Source organism: Anguilla rostrata, chromosome 8 (genome assembly GCF_018555375.3).
Source record: "Anguilla rostrata isolate EN2019 chromosome 8, ASM1855537v3, whole genome shotgun sequence".
NCBI lineage: Eukaryota > Metazoa > Chordata > Actinopteri > Anguilliformes > Anguillidae > Anguilla > Anguilla rostrata.
The window spans coordinates 6764161-6778673 of record NC_057940.1 but is presented as its reverse complement, the minus strand read 5'-3'; the positions used below and the strand labels follow the sequence as shown (position 1 = coordinate 6778673).

Sequence of the window (14513 nt, the reverse complement as noted above, 5' to 3'; positions counted from 1 at the left end):
GAAAACAAGCAATCTGTGACGTATGATTCCCTTCAATACGTAAGTTAGTCGATGCTGTCCGTGTTGACATCAGAATGTAATAGGCTATAGCCTGTCCTGAAGCATTGGTTTGAATGTCACGCTTTTTAACTGTGATGTTTATTCCGAAAGGACTAAACTACTAAGGAGAGAATTATATTTAATTAAAATTCTCCAAGCACAAGCATTCACCAAGCTGTTCAACTAGAGTGGTTCTGTAAGATCATGAGGCCCAGGGATGATGTTCAGTAGTTTAAGTTATCATGAAGGGCTGACTGAAAACAGAGAGAGAGAGAGAGAGACTGAGTTATCATATGTACACATGCCTAATGTAGTAGGAACAGTGATGTTATTGTTCTATCAAGGTTACAGTCATTCAAACGAAGCCTTGTAAAAAAAAAAAAAAAAAAAAAAAGAAAGCACAACAGGCCTACAGTATAGGGTACCATTAGCAGTGTTGTCACCAGAGATTTTGAGCCCCATGGAAAGATCTTGCGTTGGGCCCCACCACCCTAGGCCACCCCACCCCTGCACAATTACAGCACACTTTTTTGAGGGCCCCTGTTGGTAGTCAGAGCCCTCAGAATCGTCCTAAACCCTACCCTACCCAAACCCCCCCACTGGTCCTTTGCCGGTCTGCAGATGTCAGTGGTGACTGCAAGCAATTGCTTAAGCAGTTATTAGGAACAACAACAAAAAAAATGTGCTGGTTGGGCCATTTTATGCTGCAGCCACTTCCAATCAAAGGTGACGCAGAGTCAAAAATGTTAATGGCGGATGATAAGCTTCAAAAGAAACTGACTGAAATTAAAAATAGGTTTAGAGGCCACACAAATTAACAAAAAATAGTTTAAGTAAAGAATAAAATGATCATTTGCTTAACTTATGTCAAATTAAGGTTAACGTGCATTGCAGTCGGACTGAAGTTTTATTTCTGTTTCACTGTTTTACTTCTGAAAGGAACAGGAGAAGGATCTCAGAGTCTGACACTAACTCAATAATGCATCAGTTTGGGGGGGAAAAAATCTGCATTTCAGTACAACTGTCTGTCCTGGTGACTATGTATGACCACAGGGATCGTCTTAATATCCACACCATATGGCCCCGTGGCCCCCACTACCACCCACGCCCCCACCCCCCCACCCCCACCCCTCAAGAGAAGAACTGATAACACTTTCTCTGGCCAAGTACTGTATCTGATTCAGAAGTCATGTGATTATATTTACACCTTTGCCACACCTTGAGCTAGATGATTCATTTTAAGAAACATTCGCCAAAGCAAATTTGCTAGCTGTAAGCTGTGTGAAGAATAACTGTTATCTGGAGACATATCCCTGACATCTGGGGACAGCAGAGCTCCAACAGTCTTTGCATTTACAGGGAAATGTTCAGCTTTTCCCCCGCAGGCTAAAATGCAGGCCTAAATCCCACGTTTATTGTGTTAAGCGTCAAGCAGAACACACACGTAACTGAATTTACTGGACACTCAGCAGAAAGCACATTGCCCTGATGCCATTACTCTGCCTAATAAAGTCAGTTAGCCTTTGTCTGGGGGTGAGCTGCTTCGCCCTTTGCATCGAATTAAGAAATTAGGGCGACGGTCACTTTTCCCCCCCCGAAGCCAACGCAACAGCGTTCATTAATTACCAGGCCTGTCAAGCAGATGATGTCATCAGAACAGAGAAAAAAGCGGACTCTTCCTAACTGTCTTTTTATTTTTTATTTTTTTACAGTTAAGAGGGAAGTGCATCAAGGTGTGGGTGGAATCAGGACCATAGAGCGTAAACAAACAGAGCGCTTTATGCTTCGCACCTGACTGATGTGAATAAACCCAGCTTCGGATGGCCAGACGGTTCATATTTCCAACCTAGTGTACATTCAGTTCTCTTTGGCGGGGGGGTGGGGCTGGGGCTGTCACACGGTAATATTCGTGACACAATGGCCAGATTTGCTCTTGACTTTTTTCAGAGAAGATTAACCGTGTTGCGGTGGCTGCTGACAGAGGTCCTCCTGTGGAAGGATTTACGGTGATTTTGTCGATTGTCAGTTATTTTTCTCGCTTTTTAAAGGGAGAGAGCATTGCCTCGGGCTTCCGCTGACACCCCAGGAAGCCAGTGTTGATTCACACGTCTCAATCATCTGTCTGTCACAACACGTTTCTGAACACATTGCTGCGTGTTCAGTCTCGGGGGATGGCAATATTTTAATTCCAGATGACACAAGGGACATTTATAGCAAGGAGCCGACATAAGACGGTTGAAAGCTTGGTGAAATACTGCCATCGCGGTAATTTTGGTCTCGGGTTGAATTCTGTGAAGTTGCAGTGCTGTGTTCTCACACTTTAAATAGCAACAGATAAGTAATACAGTCCCTCCCTTGTTGTTTTTAAATCAGTGTTTTTCTACGTTCCTCAATCCTTTGATCTTTTTCGGTGAAGACCTGGACTCTTACGTAAATTCATTTTTCTTCACTTGGATCAGGGTGTTTGTGAGATCCTGTGGAGGAGCTTGACTCTGACAGGCCCGTAGCTTGTGAAAGGGCAAGGGGGCTCTAAATTCAAACAGGTGTCCTTTCTCTCTCAATATTTGGCTATTCACCAAATGTTTGCTGTAGGCAGGCTGTTTTTATGAACCTGTGCAAACATTAGCTTACAAACGACGATGATAAAGAACCAGAGGAGTGTTCGCTTTTCTTGTTTTTTCCTTAGGTGATGTTATTATGGTGTCATTTTAGGTATCCCTGTATTGTAATGGCTCAGGAACTAGGTTTGCAACTTCCAAGATTGCAGGTTTGATTCCCAAGTGAGGCATTGCTATTGTACCATTGTACATGATACTTAACCTGAGCTGGTTCAGTAAAATATAATATCCCATTGTACAAATGGATAGTGTTTTAAAAATGTACATTGTGCCAGTTGCTCTGGATGATCCTGTGACTGCTTAAGTGCCTTAATGTAACCTCCTCTCTCAGGCCTCTCTCTAACGTCCTGACTCAGGAATCAGTCAAATTAGCAGTCAACTGATAGGCCAATCAGGAGGTGAATCGCTTTGGTTCCAGCAGTTTGCATGACTCTGCATTTTTATTTCACGCTGTGCTTCCCGTTTTGATTGTTCTCCTTTTCGATGGTGGTTCTATGGACTTTGGGGGGCTTCCTGCATTGTTTTGCGTCTTGGAAACAAACAAAATAAACTGAATCAAAGTTACAGTTTGAACATGCTGCAGTTTGAACATGGACCATAGCGCAGCGATCTTCATTCCTGGTCCTGGTCCTGGTCCTGGCAGCAGGGTCTGCTGTTTTTTTTGTTGTTACCTATCAGTTAAAGCAGTCAGTTACACAGCTGACTCACCTCACCTGGTTTCTTGGGTCTGAACTGGCTGCTGATATTAAGGCGAGAACAAAACAAAACCAGCCGACCCCGCGACTCTCCAGCACCGGGAGTGAAGAACGCTGGCATGGCGGATCGCCCGTCGCCGCCTCCACCCAACTCCACACAGACAGAGAAGCAGTACGTCAGCTGTAACCGTACACCACAGAGCTCTGCCAGACAGCGGCCTTATCGACTCACGTCCCAGCAGACGGGGGTGGGTGGGGAGGCGCGCATTGATCGATCCATCAATTCGGGAACCCCACACCTCTATAGCAGGAGACCATTATCTGGGAGTGCACCCTTTTGAGTTTATCAGGACCTAGCCCCACCCGTACCCTACCCGTGCCCCACCCGCACCCCCGTGTGAAATGAACCGTCTCCTCGTGAGTCATCATGAGGCGCTCGCGGGGCCCCTCCCTCCCGGTGTCTCTCAACCTGTCTGAGCGCTCACCCCACCGCAATGGCCGTCTCCTCTGTAACTAGGGAAGCAGGCCATAGCCTGCCTGCGATGATTGGGCAGATAGGGTTGCCAAGTCGACCAATGCGGGCCCTGGCGCTGAGCGAGCGCGGTGCTCAAGGTCAGTCTCATGCCAGGTGTGCGTATCTCCTGCCCGCGGTGCCAGCCTCGGAGTGAAACCCTGCCCGCCTCGCCGTGTCGCGTTTGTGTGCTCAGCAAATAGAGGCCGTGCCAGACAAGGGTGCTGTAAAACGGGTTATCGTCTGCGGTGGCATAGCCACAGGCAGTGTGGAGCGGCCGGCTGGGTTTATTAGCCTGAGGTTGCAGGTTTGAATCTCAGCCGCAGCACCGCTGCTGCACAGTCAGCTGGACTCACCTTGAACAGATTCTCTAAATGATGCAGAGATGGCCGCTACGTAAGATCAGCAGTGGGCCATAGGGGTGGAAATGTAGCAAAACGATTTGGGAACCGGGTTGACAATTCCAAGCTTGTTGGATCACATCTCATGTGTGGCAGCGTTGCTAAACCTGTGATTGTATACCATGTTTTATACCATCTGTAAATGAGGTTCTCAAAGCTAACTGTAACTGTGTTGCACATGTGGGCTCTGGTACTAGGTCTCCATAAGTGGACCATTATAGATGAATTCTGTGAAAAACAGTATGTTTCATATTGAGAGATGTTCAAAAAACGCAAAAGGAAAACACCAGGAAATGTACATTTTCCGCTGAAACAGGCCCAGTTCCTTCACTGTTTCCTGCACTGGGCCAACAACCATTATGTTCCCATTTTTGAGGAGGTTAAGATCAGCTTCCATGTGACAGACTATTGACCAATCCCGCGTTGTGTTTCAGACCGGGCCGGCAGCATCAGCACTTTGGATTCGCTGGATTTCGCCCGTTACTCTGACGATGGGAACAGGGAGTCCGACGAACGCTTGGCAGGTGAGTGATGGAGGTTGTTTGAGAGATGGCGACAGTAGATATCCGTGATGCGGGCGACAGAGATGGTAGAACATCGCTAAAGTCCTGAAAACCAAAACACATAGCCTATATATATATAGAATGCAAGTTTTCCTATTTGTAGTTATAACCCACTTGATAGACCAAGAGCTTGAACTCAAAATGAGCCTGTGCTCTGTCAATGTGTAACAGTCAGTTAATCATTGACATTATGAGATCGCGAAAGAAGTACGCACGATTGTATTTGCATCAAAGTGAAAGTATTCCAAAAACACGGAAAAGGCTTTGCTCAGTACTGCAACACTGAACAGGAAAGAGTTAGGGGTGGTTCTGGCAAGATGGGTCAGGTGATTGTTACTGGAATGCCCAGGAATGACACTTCGCTATCAGACACAAATATTTGCCTAGCGCAGATTCTCTCAGCTATAATGTTGTAGTTTCTAGTGTTGTATATCAGAGGGAATTGCTCTTTTTTCATTGATAGCGTAGTCTGTATTCACTGTTGATACATTTATTTGGCATGTAGCCTTATCCAGAGTAGCTTATGAGATCAAATGTATGAATAATATAATCATATTGGCAGGATGCAATTAACACATTTCAGAGACATCGGCAACAAAAGAACAAATAATCAGCAACACTGTTGATGAACATCAAGCAGAGAAACTGCTGAATGTTCACAGTGATACAAACACTATGTATACACTCAGAAACATCATTTGTGTACACATCGTGTCTAACAGTAATCAGTGGGTACGTTAGTGAAGTGTACAGACGTATTGGGCTCCAGTGTAAAAGCATTTCATTTTTGCAAAACAATATCTACAAATTGCAAATTAGATCTCAGTGTTGGATTTGAATGCGATTGATTTGTTTCATCCTTCTAATGGGAACTTATTTTTGGTATAGCTGTTTCCCTGGGGAGCACAGAATAGCGCTCCTCTGATGAGCTGTGTTCCAGGATGTTCACCGTGTACTGGAGAGTATTTCATGGAAACCACGAAAAGGGACACTTGATGTGGAAATGGCACAAAATAATGTTGTACAAAATTCTTACATTCTCAAAGGGGTTCCAAAAGGCTTCTTTATGTCTCCAAAGTAGCCCTGTGTAGCTGAAGGGTTCTTTGTGGTTCAACCTGGGGTTCTCAAGTGGTTCAATCTGGCGGTTTTCACGCTTTTTTGAAACTTCCGTCGAGGGTTCCATAAAGAACTAAAAAGGGGGAAAAGCGAACGATCCCCTTTTTTCTGAGAGCGTAGTGTCAGTGCAGTTGAAGTCGGTGTCGGGCTGGTTACGTGTACATGTGTGGAGGGTGTCCTCTTAATTGGGTAGGGCCCGGGAACCATGCAGCAGAAAACAGATGCGGGTCAGGTCAGTATCTGAGAGCAGCGCGGCTTCTCTGCCGCCAAATCTCTTACTCCTCTATTCAGAAAAGAGACTTCCCTTCAGTTCTGTAGCTTCTGCCCTGTCCTGTCTGAATCAAGTCTCTCTGGCTTTCTGATGATTTTATTTTATTTTTTTCATTTTTTGACAACAGCGTTCATTTTTTAATGTCAATGCCTCGGCTACGCATGTGCAGGCTAGCTGTCCTTTCGCCGATCAACCCTCTTTGTTTTGCTTGTCTGTTTGCTCCAAGTTGTGCCATGTGATGTGTTTTCTTTTGTAAGTTTGCTCATTGTTGACCCGTAGTACGAAGCTCCAGTGAATGCATCTGACCTCACAGGAAGTGTTTGGCCTGGTTTGTCTCTCTGTTCCAGCAGGCCTTCCTGTGTCAGAGAAAAGTACTAGTAAATGTAAACTCTGCATCAAACATATCATTATATCAAATATAATAATATAGTTTTTTATCACTGACCAAAAAACGGCTTATAATAATGTGCAGTCAGTTTCAGGCCTGAAGGCATAAAGTTCTCCTGGTTTCAATGCACAGATGGTTTACATGTGGGCCACCTGAACATATATCTTTGGTCTAAAGGGATAGAAGGTTAAGAGGCTTTCACTCCAGCCCAAACAAGCACACCTCACCTCATTCGACAGCCAGAGATCTCATTCAGGTGCTAGTTAGTAGAATCACGTGTGCCAAATTAGGGTTGAAATGAAAACCTACAGGATAGTAGATCAAGTTGTCTATCTTGATTTTACACCGTCAGCAGTGTTGGATAGTTTTGTGAGGTTGCTTTGGGACACAAGAGAAACCAGATTACCATGTCTGGCATGCCCACACCCAGGTTAGCCCAGGTCATCCCAGATCAGCCCAGGTCAGCCATGCCCACAGGTGCTTTGAACACGTTTGAAAGAATGTGCAAGCGGTCTGCCCGGATACTTCCCTAGCATCCCTCCTCTGCTGCATGCGTTCATGAGTCCCCGTGGTTTGCATGGTACTCTGCTTATTTAGCTATCCTTCGTGGTTTGGCTTCTCGGAACGTATCGTTTTTGTTTGGTTCGTTTTTTCATGGCCATCTTTGTTTTTGTTTTGTTCTCGTGTCTTGTTTATGTGTTCCCCTTTTCTTGCCTGGATGCCTGTGCGTGTTAAATCCACTTCCTGTCCAGTCCTGGAGTTTGAGCTTCGGAAAGCCAAGGAGACCATTCAGGCTCTGCGCACCAACCTGACTCGAGCAGCAGGTGGCGTACTCCCTCCTTACACTACTACTTCCTGCCTTCGAGAGTTGCCCGGACCAGTCGGGCCGCTCTGATTGGTGGAGCGTCCCGACCAACAGATGTGCTTCTCTCTTACAGAGAGCGAGCTGCCCTCGCAGGACAGGAAGAACTTCAGATCTCATCCTGAAGTTCAGGTGGGAAACCCACTTAAACCGTACTCTTTTTAAAAATTATTATTATTATATTGTATTCATAAACATTATAATGATCTATGTATTTTGCAGATCTATCCAGTGTGACTTATAAGTCAGTTGTGTGAAGATACATGTAGTGCATGTCATAAAAACAATGAGAATTACGCAGGTACAAAATGGAATATAGCGTAATGTTTTTTATTATTCCCTCACGCTTTTCGTTGAGTTGTTTTTACACCATTAAAAATTACAGAGCGCATTGTTGTTAAGTGTGCCAGCAGTGCGTCTGATTTTTATGGTTTTTTCCAGGAGCCTATCCGTCCACTTGAAAAAAGAGCACTGAATTTTCTAGTCAATGAATATTTGTTGAAGAATAATTACAAGCTGTCAGCCATCACGTTCTCAGATGAAAACGATGATCAGGTAATTGTCACGTTCGGAGACATTTGCACATGTTCACGCATGTTATTCACGCATCTTACGTTCCTCTTCTATTTTGAATGTGTTCTGAACATATAAAATGAGATCTGCATATAGGTGATACACAGACTGTGTACTGCTTTGAACCACTCAACCACTGAACACACTAGCATAATTAGAATGATATATATTATAATATTAGGTTATTTCTGGGGTTTAGTTTTGGTCACTGTTTTTGGCGACTGATTAGACCAGTGATCTTCATTCCTAATCCTGGAGAGCTGCTGGTTTTTGTTTTTTGCCTGAATATCAACAACCAGTTCAGACCCAAGAAACCAGGTGAGGTGAGTTAGCTGTGTGATTGGCTGCTTTAACCGATGAAGTGCTGAGCAACAACAACAACAAAAAAATACAGCAGACCCTGCGGCTCCCCAGGACCAGGATGAAGACCACTGGATTATGCGGTCCTCAAGTGCTCCTCTTGTGGTCAGACCGCAAATGCTTTTGGGTGATGGTCAGTCGTGGCCGTGCGAACCCGCTGCGATTCCTGCGATGCGTCGCGTCCGCAGGACTTCGAGCTGTGGGATGACGTGGGGCTCAACACCCCGAAGCCCCCCGACCTCCTGCACCTGTTCCGGAACTGGGGGAGCTGCTCCCCGTCGCCACGGGACACCAGGGACGTCGCCGTGGGGGTGGAGCCAGAAGACCTGCTGGGGAACTCATTTACCCAGGAGCCCCGGCAGAAAATGGTATGTGGAGAAGTACGGCCACCGCGTCAAGCATAATAAATGTATATATCATCTGCATGTGCCTCTTCTGTCCTCTATGCCCAAATAGCATACAATATATCCACTATGCACAGATGTCAAGTTGCAATTAACCAAGTGAGCAGGATTTCAGAACTGTGCTGATTGGACAAACAGTTAAACATAGCCGTCCTTCTGCCTGTTTGCCACGTAATGCTCACTACAGAATGCCTCTGGAATACAGAGCTGGGAAAGCAATGAATTTAACACCAAAAAATATAAACGCATCAATCATTTATAATAATTGTAATATCGTTTATAGCATAATTACAGTACCAGAGTGATAGATTCCGGTCAGTGCGGCATGTAGCGATTTTCCGGTTTGTCTCCATGGTTCCCGCTCTGCTGTGGTTGCAGCAGGCGGAGGTGGCCCAGGAGCTGGAGTACCAGATCAGCCTTCTGAGTGCTGAGAAGCAGAGTCTGACTGAGCAGATCAAGAGGCTTCAGAGGTGAGCTGGGCATCACGGGCACAGGGGTTACGGGAGAACACAGGGAACACAGGGAGCACAGGTTGAACACAGAGAACACAGGGGGCACAGGCGGACACAGAGAACACAGGGGGCACAGGAGAACACAGAGAACACAGGGGGCATGGGAACACAGGGGGTACAGCTTTAGCCAAAGCCAAGGCTAAGAATGCTATGGCCCTCACCAGCCAGGGTTTGGAAGCCTTAGTCAATAGTGATTAAAAAGGGGATAGTTTAGAGCATTTAAAATGGGCATAGTTTAAAGCAGGCATCGTTTAACCGTTTCTCCATCTTGCATCTCCAGCGACATCCAGACGCTGAAGCAAAATATCTCCGCCCCTCCCACGGCCGGGGTTGATCCCGCCCCCATCACCGCACCCCCGGACAGCGGAGGGGGCGGGGGCACCGGAGGGACGGGGCAGAGCGGAGTCGCAGACCGCCCGAACGCCGACGCCACCCAGGAAACTGACCCGCCCGCGGTCGCCGTGCCGACCAAACAGCCCCACGCAAATTTTAAAAGCCAGACGGTGCAGGGAAAAGAACCTGTGCAGTTTGTTAAGCCCAACAGGTGAGTTTAACCGGGGGGCATGGGGGGGGGGACTGATCAGATGTGCCTGCAGACTCCAGTCTGTCCACAACATAAATAAAATTCCTCATGAATCACACAGGGTAGCAGATGGGGGGGGGGGGCAGCTAGGACACTGTCCCAGGTCCAAGGGGGTCCAGGATACAGGGTGTAACCATTTTTAGTTAGCCCTCGCCATATATATTTTTTCCCGGGCCTAAGAATTATTAGCAGTGGCCTGAAAGTCCCCCAGTTTCAACATGACTCTTCACTTCTTGGGGCCCATAAGAGACAGAGCATCACAGTGACCACAAGGGGGAGCCACAGGGGTGAATAATAAAAGAACAGACCAGCTTCTGACAATTACTTTCATTTGCTTTGATACTGTCATTTTAAGCATTGGTCTAGGATCATCCAACCTGATCCACATCTTAGCAGCCGTACTCACTAAAAACCTTGGACTGTGATGCAAGGTTTACTCTGGGTGCACATTGTTATTTTAACATTTAGCAGATGTTTGGATTCATGGGCGTGTGCATTGTGTGCAAAGCTTAATGACTGGCTTTTCAGGGGATTGTCGGGATAATAAATTTGGGGTTTTCTTTTGTTTTCAGAAACCTCTCTCCTGCGTTCCTCCAGGCCCTTCTGTCCTTCTGTCGAATGTCTGCCGACAGCAGGCTTGGAGCAGAGGTGAGACAGCTGGATTAGCCTTCCTGGGCGTACACTCTCACACTGCCACCTGGTGGCGCTAAAGATGCATTTCATGCACTGTCGTGGGCGACAGTGAGGCTTTATGAACTACTGAACGGTTGGGTTATTAGTAGCCCATTGGTTGTCCAATTATTGGTTGTTTCCTATGAAGAGAAAAGCATGTTTAGCATAAGAGTCTGTGATTGACAGCTATGTTACTTGAAGCTCCTCCCTTTGGAAGATTCATGAAGCCTTACTCTGCATTCACTTGTCACTAAATCACGTAGTACGGTAAGTTCGTCACTAGAACTGATGCACGGAATAGCTCATGACCAAAGAGTTTAGATGACTTCAAAGCTTTATTCTACATTCGAAAGTACCTGGCCCCAATCTCTCTTTGCTGGAAAGCATTGAGAGTGCACAGGTGTGTTCTCTGTGACCTCTCAGGAAGAGCAGGAAAGGGCAGGTGTGTTTTCTGTGACCTCTGTGACCTCACTGGGCTGTGTTCGTCTCCGTCCACAGGTGTCACGAATAGCTGACAGCGAGGAGAGCGTCATGCTGATGCTGGGGCGCTGCCTGCCTCACATCGTCCCCAACGTGCTGCTAGCGAAGCGCGAGGTAGGCGGTCCGCTTCCCTATTCCCTCCCCCCCGTCACTTCCTGTGTCATTGGCTCCATGTTCGAAATCGTCACTTTGGAACTTTCCTCGATTCGACCCTTTCCACCTGCACAATGATCACTTGCCTCCAGCACCACGACATCACTTCCTGTTTCATTTTTCTCGTTGGCTACCCAGCTAGCTCAAAAAAAAACCTATTTACAATTTTTGCAGTGCGTTGTTGGAATATTGAGATGAGTATCAATGCAGTAGCAGTGTTTTTTTATAGCTTACCTTTTCCGCTACTTTGTGAAGACGTAGATCACACTCAAATTGCAAGTCTGCAAGAAAACTGTTTAAAGATGTTATTGTGACTCAAAAAGTTAAAAGTTTGCAGATGTTTTTTTAAAATGATTATTTGGCTAGCTGGGTAGATGTCACCTGTTGTAGAATCTAGCTCGATTTTAACTTGTTATTCCACCTGCAGTTTTTGCTCATTTTCACTCCACTTTTTTTTGTGTCCTTTACTTTGGCTCATTTGCTCACTTCCTGTGCATGCGTCTCTGCTCCTAGAGAATGGTCACGCACCTGTGTCAGGTGAGTTGGACGTATGTTTTCATTATTTTTTTATTTTTTGCATGACATTGCCGCTGTCTCTCTGCGCTTCTGTGGACTTTCGGCTTGGTTGGCTTCAGGTTAGCCATTTAACTGACGATCTCCCCGGTTTCCCGCTCTCGCAAAAAGAGCGGGCGGCAGTGTAGCATAATGGGTAAGGAGCAGGCCTTGTAACCTAAAGGTCACCGGTTCAATTCCCAGGCAGGACACTGCTGTTGTACCCTGGAGCAAGGTGCTTAACCTGCATTGCTTCAGTATATATCCAGCTGTAGAAATGGATGCAATGTGATTGCATTGTAAACAGTTCTGTGAGAGTCGCTCTGGATAAGAGCATCTGCTAAGTACTTGTAATGTAACGTAGCAGAAATGAGAACCTCGCGGATGTGCACTCAGTCTCTGAAAGAAAACGCAGAGCCAGTTCAGAGTGTTTTGCTTGGTCGTATTCCCTGTAAAGAGTGACCGCGCTAGCCATTATGACTGATCACGGCTCATACTGCTCATAATAAAAGGCCTGTTCCTGAGTGACCCCTTAATGCGATGAGCTATCTTTAGCTTGGCTGTTCACAGAGGCAGCCTTTCCTACCGCTCGGTAGGCAGTGGGGGTGTTTTTGTGATTTGGCAAATGGCTCAACCTCATTTCGTGATAAACAAATGTATTTTAGTCTTTCACATGTTCAGGAAGAGTAGTTTTTTTTGTGCAATGTGCATGTGCTTTTCTTGTGCCGTGATAAAATCTAAAATCTTATCAGTTCTTGCAAAAACAATAAAGTGTGGAGGATTGAGTAACTGTTTCTGCACCTGTTGGCACAAATTTACTCACTATTTTGAAGGTCCTTGAGTATTTCTTCCAACAAATTGAAGTCATCCGTTGTACCCTGGGTCTTTGCAAGTCACTGACGAAGTGTGAGAGTTGAATTATATTGCATTAGCACTTTTTTTTCAAGTGAATGGTAGTCTCTTAGATATACGATGGCCAAACTTTATGAAATTTCACTATATCAACATACAGATCTCAGAAACAGAACACGCTGTCACAGCTACCAGTGGGGATTCAGTAAGACACTGTTTTAACGGGCTGTGGGAGTTTTGCTATGCAGGAATAAGACTGAATGAATGTTGGCTCTTCGTTCTGTAAACCGCTTGCACGTGCTCACTATGACTCAAATTTTTTCAATTTCTCTTCCCCTTCCTTGGGGATCATGTGACCTGAACTAGTTGCGGCTGTAGTGGTGTGTCCTGTTCAATTTTGACCAGGTACTCGGCCCTGCCTGCAAAGCTAGTGTTGTGTGCTTATACCCTGCCCCCCTGCTCCATGAACCCTGACACCTGACCCTTGACCTTTGACCTCTGCCTTTGTTCCTCAGGAGCTGATCCCGCTCATCTTGTGCACCGCCTGTCTCCACCCGGAGCCCAGGGAACGGGACCAGCTGCTTCACATCCTTTTCAACCTCATCAAGAGACCGGACGACGACCAGAGGTGTGTGTGTGTGTGTGTCTGAGTGTGTGCGTGCCTGTGTGCGCGTGTGTCTGAGTGTGTGTGTGTGTGTGTCTGAGTGTGTGCGTGTGTGTGTGCGCGCGCGCGTGTGTATGTGTGTGTGTGTGTGTACGTGCATGCCTGCTTGTGGGTGTATGTGTGTCTGTGTGTGTGTGTGGTGTGTGGGTGTATGTGTGTCTGAGTGTGTGTGTGTGTGTGTGTGTGGTGTGTGGGTGTGTGTGGTGTGTGGGTGTATGTGTGTCTGGGTGTGTGTGGTGTGTGTGTGTGTGTGTGTGGTGTGTGGGTGTATGTGTGTCTGAGTGTGTGTGTGTGTGTGGTGTGTGGGTGTATGTGTGTCTGAGTGTGTGTGTGTGTGTGGTGTGTGGGTGTATGTGTGTCTGAGTGTGTGTGTGTGCGTGTGTGTGTGTAATGCACAGGGGCCTGGTGTAAACGCATGCATGTCTGTGCATGCGCGCTTGCACATTTGAACGCATGCACGTGTGCGGGGTGTGTGGTGTTGGCGCACGCGTGCCACCCCAGGCCGCCCTGTTGAGCCCCACCCAGCAGCGCTCTTCCCTCCGCAGGAGGATGATCCTGACTGGCTGCGTGGCCTTCGCCCGGCACGTCGGCCACACCCGCGTGGAAGCCGAGCTCCTCCCCCAGTGCTGGGAGCAGGTGAGGCGTCGCCCGTCGCCACGGTGACCGGAATTTCCCAGAACGTGAGACCCTAATGAATTGGGATCCCGTCTGACAGGCCAATATATTTCATAATCTCAGCAGGTTCTGCTCTATGTATCAGTCATGGTGGATCCTCGCTTTATCGCACCAACTGCAAAAAACTGGCCTCGCAATAAAATAAAAATGAATAAAAATGGCTGTCTTCACTGAACGAGGCCACTTCTTTTATCTTTGTCACTGCATGATTCGCAGACTGGAGTTCCCTTAGACCATTGTTTCTTAAACTGTGGGTCGGGACCCAAGGTGGGTAACGGGAGTGTGTGAGGTGGGTCCCCGATTGAGTCTGTAGTGCACTCAGGACGTTGGTGGGACTCTGGGACGTTCTGTGTCAAACAGGGGCTGTTCTGGCTAAACAGGGACCGACTTGTCACCCTACCTGTCACTCCACCCACCAGTGTCCCTCTTTAATTTCTAACTTCCCATTTGCTTCAGATGCACACTTATTTCACATTATCAACGGTGTCTGTGACAGTTTGTTAGATTTAGGTGCCTAATTATAAGGTGCAGCTGAAATGCCTCAGGCAGCCATTTTATTAAAACCCCAC

The 14513-nt window shown here is 46.7% G+C and overlaps 1 protein-coding gene across 5 annotated transcripts in view; it reads left to right on the top strand.

The window, feature by feature from the left end:
- The window catches only part of LOC135260684 (RAB11-binding protein RELCH homolog), a 37753-nt gene that overhangs the window by 10532 nt on the left and 12708 nt on the right, over positions 1-14513 (top strand). For 2 of the 5 annotated variants that reach the window (XM_064346118.1, XM_064346115.1), the window contains exons 2-13: positions 4699-4788; positions 7355-7426; positions 7541-7596; positions 7906-8019; positions 8586-8765; positions 9180-9271; positions 9594-9857; positions 10469-10544; positions 11067-11162; positions 11715-11738; positions 13121-13233; positions 13815-13905. In XM_064346118.1, the coding sequence (XP_064202188.1) occupies positions 4699-4788; positions 7355-7426; positions 7541-7596; positions 7906-8019; positions 8586-8765; positions 9180-9271; positions 9594-9857; positions 10469-10544; positions 11067-11162; positions 11715-11738; positions 13121-13233; positions 13815-13905 (1268 nt within the window). The remainder of the gene's footprint in view (positions 1-4698; positions 4789-7354; positions 7427-7540; positions 7597-7905; positions 8020-8585; positions 8766-9179; positions 9272-9593; positions 9858-10468; positions 10545-11066; positions 11163-11714; positions 11739-13120; positions 13234-13814; positions 13906-14513) is intronic. The other 3 variants (XM_064346117.1, XM_064346116.1, XM_064346120.1) reach the window with 3 other exon arrangements.